At 36.9% G+C, this 6980-nt stretch overlaps 2 protein-coding genes across 9 annotated transcripts in view; one reads left to right on the top strand and one right to left on the bottom strand.

The window, feature by feature from the left end:
* Positions 1-328: 328 nt before the first annotated feature.
* LOC105229702 (uncharacterized) lies at positions 329-6116 on the bottom strand. 4 transcript variants are annotated; one of them, XM_049453721.1, is made up of 6 exons: positions 5700-6116; positions 3111-3465; positions 2622-2948; positions 1234-1359; positions 764-1066; positions 329-700 (listed from the first exon to the last, which is right to left on the bottom strand). In XM_049453721.1, exons 2-6 carry the CDS (start codon positions 3295-3297, stop codon positions 522-524), a joined length of 1122 nt encoding a protein of 373 aa, XP_049309678.1. In that variant the 5' UTR covers positions 3298-3465; positions 5700-6116; the 3' UTR covers positions 329-521. The 4 variants fall into 4 exon arrangements, with proteins under 4 accessions (XP_049309678.1, XP_049309677.1, XP_049309676.1 ...); XM_049453720.1 differs by having other exon boundaries at positions 5753-6116; XM_049453719.1 differs by lacking the exon at positions 5700-6116 and adding an exon at positions 4436-5613.
* Positions 6117-6210: 94 nt separating this feature from the next.
* Positions 6211-6980, top strand: part of LOC105229701 (sorbin and SH3 domain-containing protein 1) — an 88102-nt gene continuing 87332 nt past the window's right edge. For 2 of the 5 annotated variants that reach the window (XM_049453697.1, XM_049453695.1), the window contains exon 1: positions 6211-6493. The gene's annotated coding sequence lies outside the window, so the exon portion shown is untranslated. The remainder of the gene's footprint in view (positions 6494-6980) is intronic. The other 3 variants (XM_049453694.1, XM_049453691.1, XM_049453681.1) reach the window with 3 other exon arrangements.

Below are 6980 nucleotides of genomic sequence, written 5' to 3'. Positions count from 1 at the left end.
CCCAACTGGCCAACTGTAAACTATAATTTCAATCACGGGACTTAACTGTCAGATGAGCAACTTAATGACAACAGAAATATGTTGACAACACTGACAACTGGTAGTCCGATCTCAGCAATTTACTCGTAGATTTTATCTTAGCCTTGTCTAGGCCAAGTTTCGTGAGGATGTTTTCCATACAAAAACTTGATTTTGATAGATCGGTTCAAAATTATTGGTTCCGACAAATGAGCAGCTTCCCGGAAAGAAAGAAACAAAGGAACATGTGCAAAATTTGACATCGATATCTCAAAAACTAAGAGACAAGTACGCGTAAACACCCTTAAAATCACACATAAATCTCTCGTTTATTTAAAAATTGGCAATATCGTATTTTCTATTTTTAAGCAAAGGACATTCAAATATAATATAATTTTCACATTTGTGTCATTCATAATTTTTTAATCAATATTGTTATTAGTTAAATTAATCAGTATTTTATGTTGACTTCACATAGCGGATGGCAACAACAAATTGCACACTCAGTGTGGGCTAGAGTCATCATAGGCCTTGGCACTTGTAAAGAATTTCTCAAAATCCTCTTTGCACATCAGTTCACCGTCTGAATTTATGATAATGCAACTATCTTCTAAAGAAGTTGGAGGGTCTAATAAAAGACGTTCTTCCAAATCTTCTATAATCCCGCGTCTGGTAGAGGAAGCTGAAAAAATATTTAAATTAATAAAATTCTGAAATATATATTTGCACACTTTGGTTTTCTCACTTGGGTAAAGACCATCCAATTCTGGGTAATAATTTTCCTTTTCATCTTCCAAGTTGGCCGTTTTGCCGTTGTCACAATCCAATATACGCGACTCTATTACTTTTATAGCTCTTGCCAATATATCAGCATGGTCCTCAATCACACGTTGTGACGACGAACAATTTAGCATTTGCGCACCCACGCCTTGCCATGGGTAAACACCCTCCAGTTGGGCAGCCATGTTCTCATAAAAAGCTGCTCTAAACTCCCTTTTAATTAGTTCGTGCATTTCGTTGGGCTCTCTGACTTTCACAGCTGCTCCTTCTGAAATTATTATCAAATTAAAAATTTATTTTATAAAGACAGTGCGTATCACTGCACGACAGTTTGGGTTATTGGTCTAACACAAATATACAGTAATACTTTGCAACGAGCATATTAGTTGTTCGCCAATTTATTTTAGTTGATTTTAGCATAAATTCAAATTTTACCTTCGGATATTTTTTCACCATGTTCATCTACAATTACGAAGCAGTCCGAATTCTCTTCGTTGCCACTTAGTTGTTCTATGTCTGTTTGACGAATACTCCTGAGTTGCGCTCTCATTGTACGGATGTCTGTTTAACAGATATTAAATATAAATTGTGTAAATAAATCTAAAATCGTATATATGTACATAAATACCTAATCTAATATTTGGATAATAAAACCTTTGTAAGATCTAACGCCTTTCTAGGATCTTACATAGGTTTTATTATCCAAATATTGGGTAGTCGAAAAAGCCTTTTCGTATTTTGTCAATAGATATCGTTGCAGTCGTATATCTCCAGTGCTACGAATCATACTGTGTCATGTCATATAGTGTTGGAAAAGTGAGATTTTAAGCTTCATTTAACCAAAAAAAGTTAAATTCGGGGAAGTTGGAAAAAGTTACAGCTGTTCAAAAATGAGTGAAAATAATGACGTTATTCGCTATTTTTGAAATTTTTTTATAAGTGATCGACCAAAATGGTACGTACTTATTTATGTATTTATTATTATAAATAATAAAAAAATAAACACAAAAGGACTTTTTCGATTATCCAATATTAGGGGTAGTGAAGCCAAAAAATATCTGACAGCTGGGCGATTGCGTGTGGATCGTTTTTGTAACATGTGTTTCAAGGTTATGAATTTAAAAAATAAGTCAAACTGAATCCGAAGCTAAAATCTGTTTCCGTGATTCCGTGAAAACCGCTCGAACCGAAGTGAATTCCGAAAAGCAAAAATAACTCGCCAAAAAGGAAGAATGAACAAACCCAAAGTGAAAACGATGCTGATTGTCTTTTTTGACATCAAAGGCATCGTCCACCATGTATTTGTTCCTCCTGGAAAAACTGTCAATGCCAAGTTTTACGTGGAAGTCCTCGAGAGACTCAAACGAATGGCCAATCGGGTCCGATAAGAGAGCACAACCGATTGGAAGTTGCATCACGACAACGTCCCGGCTCACACCGTCTTTCCTGTGAACAGCTACTTAACCAAGGCAGCAATGCTTCCGCAACCGCCCTACAGCTCAGATGTGGCCCACGGACTCTTTTTTGTTTCTTTGTCTGCAAAGTCCGATGAAAGGCAAGCTTTTTGAGACGACAGAGGGGATCCAAGCAGCATGCGGCTCAACTCTCAAGGTTATTCCGAAGAATGCCTTCCGCGACGACTTCAATGCTTGGAAATCGCGCCGGTAGCGCTGCATCAATACATAAAGAGCTTATTTTGAAAGTTTTTAAAGAATTGTAACGATTGGATCAACAATTTTTTTTAAATCGACTCAGTCCTATTACTTTCCGGACAAGCCCTTTATAAACGAATATTTGATTAGTATCCATATTAATTAACTTACCTCTTTGTATGCCTTCCAGTATATACTCTAATTTTGAAAGCTTAGCGCGTGAGTGTGGGCTTACAGCATTTCCAGCTAAACTAATTTTCGTTTCTTCTTCTATTTTTACAATTATTGCACGCAATTGGCAGACTTTCAGAACAATTAGCGTATCCTCTATATCAGTTTTGGTGTTGTTGCCAATTTTCAGAATGGGTTCTTCGTTTGCTTCAAAATTCTCCGCCTTGAAAATACTCCTTAACTTCGGGACATTCAGTGTGTTATTGCTATGAAAGGCGTCTGCGAATGCGTCTTTAAGGTCTAGATAAAACAATCCCATCTCAACAGCTAAAACATAAATTAATACGTCGATAGTAGATTGAGAGTAGTGTGCGGGTATTCAGTATTGGTATATAAATCAAAAGTCACAAATTTTTACTCATATTCCGTATTAATAAATTGCAGTAAATATCTAAATACACAATAAATTAAATATTTGTGCTCACTTACGATTAGGTTTTCGGCTAGCGCGACTTGTTGACGGGCCATCCGAAATTAAATCCAGCTTCTGGAGTCTGATAGAACAGTCGTCCGAAAAATGGCCTTGCATAAGTACCCTTGACCTTTGGATAATCTGTCTTTCCCTGGCAGATACGACTTGTTTGCCTTTCGTCCTTGCCTTACTCTTTCGTCCCATTTTTAATTTTAAAAAGTCAGCTGAATACTTTTATTGTTATTTTTATATTATCCAAAGATGAAACTATTCTGCTCCGATTTTTTATTTTTCTTTTTAGGAACACAATTTTATTACAAATTAATTAGAACACTAAAACATTAAGGCAACTCTTCTGAGAAACGATTATGTCTGTAATGAGAAGAATATTATGGTAGATAACTGCAGTCTTCCAGTAATCCTACTCCTACTCTTAGGCGTTTACCAGATCGATAAGGCAGTAGAATGATAAGTAGCAGTATACTAAGAATAAAGTGGACTATATGAAGAAATGTATACAGAATATAGCACAAAGTAACATGAAAACAATACAGTTCGAACAAAAAGCTCAAATTTTTTTCTGCGTAATAAATAAAGTAATTTTATTTAGTAGATTCTTTTATCTTCGAAGATAAGTGTAAAATCTGTTAGAAAATTAAAAATGTATAATCTCAACAGAATTATGTTTTCCACGAAATTTGGAACAACCATGAGGAAACGACGTAGTCCTTATAAAATATATATGGTAAATAATCAGAGTGACGACTGGAGCCGAATTTAGCATATCTGGCTTTCTGTCTCTTCCACCCTCCATCGAAGTAGTCTCTCAGTTTTTAAGATATTGATATAAAATTTTGCATAACTAAAATTTTCCCTTTCTCTTAGAAATAGCTGCTTATTTATCGAAACCGCCGATAACAAAACACTATAACATGTATTCAGCTGTTATTTAAATCTATCAAACAAGACCAAGTTCCTGCAAGGTATAATTTTTTATTTGGAAATATATGTATTCACGAAATTTGGCAAAAACCAAAGGTGCTATGGAAACTTTTTTATTTGAGAAGGGCATAATAGTTCCGGTGCAACCGAAGTTAACGCTTCTCCTTGCTTTTTTTTCATAGCTCCACCTAGCTCTCAAATATCGATTGTAACGTTGTCTGTCCGTCCGTTTGAACAACAGATAAACAAATTTATCAAATCGGTGCGAAACTACCCAAAAATCGTCTGAATGTCGCACTTCATTCCGACCGAACTTGGATTCACTTACTTAACTTATTTGCCAAACACAACTCAAGTTAAGCTTCCATTTAAATACAATTCATTGTCAATTTATAATTACCATAAATACCAATCATGTATTCATTAATTTTATTAGATTTTCTGAACTTCATTTAACCCGCGCACTTGTTGTTTTACCTGCCAACATTTCACCACTGACCCATACTTCGCTGTAACGTCATTTGTTTCATTTAAAAAATTGAGATCAAAGCCGAAGCCGCTCTTTACAGTAAGCTGCCATATGTAGCGCTCGAACCAAAGCTTACTATTGCTACATAAATACACATACATACATACTTACAAGCATATGAGCAAAGAATTAATTTTATTTTGCCCTCTGCTTTTGTCGCAAACGATTTTTTTACCCTACATACCCGCAAACACAACAACAACGTAAAATATTGTCTAGCAGCGCGGCTGAGCAGTCAATGCGAACACTTTGTTGTTGTTTTGCGTCAGTGCTTAGTCGAAACCCTAAATTCGCCAGCCTCCCAGTCAACAAGCCAGCCAACCGTTCATCCATCTATCTATCCGACCAGACAGATATACCCATTCATATACAACCGACCGACCAGCCGGTTAGTGAATCAGCGCCAAAGCGTTCTCGCTCCGATCAGTTGTGAGTTAGTGTTTGTTATTATTTTTATTGTTGGAAGCACAAAAATACTCGGATAGTTCCTACAGTGGTGCTGAATTGAGCAAAACACACGCTGAATATCAGACATTGTCTCTTCGCTTTGCAAATTCGACTTTATTGACGGATGTTCTATAATAAAGATCGCGCCAGGTTATCATAAAAAATGTTGTAGTTTCTTAGAAACTTTTCCGGCTTCCGGTTTCGGGCAATAAGTGAGCGATTAACTTGCTTTCTATAAAGGATTCTCTTTTTAGCCCAATGGAGTCAAAAAGAACCCATTTTTGATCCTTCGGAGAAGTTCATATTTAGTAGAGCTGCCAGACAATACAGCCAAAGCTAAAAGTCTCTTCAAAGATCTCGAACAAACTATCTAAGGACTCTATTAGCTCGCTAGATACAATACTTGTAGGAACCGTGCTTTCATTATATATTCAGTCTTCTTTTAAGGAGTAATTGAGCTCTAATTTCCGACAAAATTTCATACTTAATAGTGCTCCCGATAATAAGCTAAACGTCTATTCAAAGATCTTCAAAATGTTACAGTACCATCCGAGGACTTTATGAGGTCTCCAAACACAAGAATGTACGTGAATGATCTTTTTATGTTATGCCTGACCTTATACAGTAACTGAGCGATCAAAAGCCGTCGAAAAATTTCATATCCAGTAGGAACGTAATTTTAACTTACTTGTCATTTTTATGTACACTTGAGAACCCCTTAAAGTCTATGCAGCGCCTTACCGATAAAAAAATCCGTTATTATATGAAATTACACTTTTCCACCCACTGTATGGCCTGTTGATTCTAAGTTCAAATCCACACTTTGATCAGCCAACGCACTGAAAGTATGGTGGTCGGTGGTGGTTCTGGAGATTCGCTTAGCCCAGCAGCGCGCCTTAGTTCGTGAACACTGATATGATACTGTCGTCGTTCGTTTCATCTGCCGACGTCACCGACGACTACAGACTACAGCGGTCTGTTGAGTGATGGTGGTGGTGGTAGCACTGTTTTCTGACTAAGCGAGCGGCACTGCCTGTTCGCCTGCTTGCTAACCAAACGGCTGACGCTGACTGAGTGGCTGTTGGGTTGGCTCGTTGGTCGGCTGTTTGGTTGGTTGCTTGGTTGGATGTTTGGCTGTTTCGAGCCCCTCTGAACTTCAGCGACCGCAGCAAATGCTTTTTCAGTTATATTATAAGTTTCGTCAAGTCAAGTCGCGTTGATTACGAGAGGGTCTCTGTTGTTGTTTTGTTATGCGTCGCTGTCGCTGTCTCTGCCGATGAACGCATCTCGTTTACGAACGTACGTGTGTGTTGTAATGCGAAATTTGCAAAAACAAAATAAAATTAAATTAGAAATAAATAAAAGCAAATAAAAACAAAAAAAAAAACAAAAACAAAAACAAGAAAAAATAATTATAGTAAGAAATCAGCTGTCGACCGCAACAACAACAAGTTTGTACTGTAACCAGCAAAGGTTCTCGACGTAAGTGATTAAAAATACTTTTAGCTTTTATCATTATACTTTGCCTCTTTCGTGTTTTTACGCTGTTATTTAACAATAATTAGACACAGACAGGGTTAGAATAATTGCGAAAAATTAAAACACAAAATATTAATTAGTGAGATAAGTGAGAAAATGCTGAAAACGGTCGAAGAAATGTGTGAATGTGTTGGTTGTTAGGTTTGTGAATGAGCGCGCTCGATTCGTATGTTTGTGTATTTGTGTGAACGTTTGCTGCTATTTCGCTATGTTTGTGTGTGTGTTTGTGTGCGAATTGATTAGCATTTCTGTTTGAGCGCTCAACTGAACTTGCGCTGTGTGTTGTTTGTGTGTGTTTTATTTTGTTTTTGTCCAGTCGACAACAAAGTGTCAAGTACAGCGTTGATAAGCGCAACAGGTATTTACTTAGTTTGGAAGCAAAGCAAAGTCAAAAAGTGAAATCTACACCGCCCAACGGCGCCACCCTACA

Source organism: Bactrocera dorsalis, chromosome 3 (assembly GCF_023373825.1).
Source record: "Bactrocera dorsalis isolate Fly_Bdor chromosome 3, ASM2337382v1, whole genome shotgun sequence".
NCBI lineage: Eukaryota > Metazoa > Arthropoda > Insecta > Diptera > Tephritidae > Bactrocera > Bactrocera dorsalis.
Note: the sequence above shows the minus strand (reverse complement) of the source record. Positions and strands in the feature narration are given on the sequence as shown.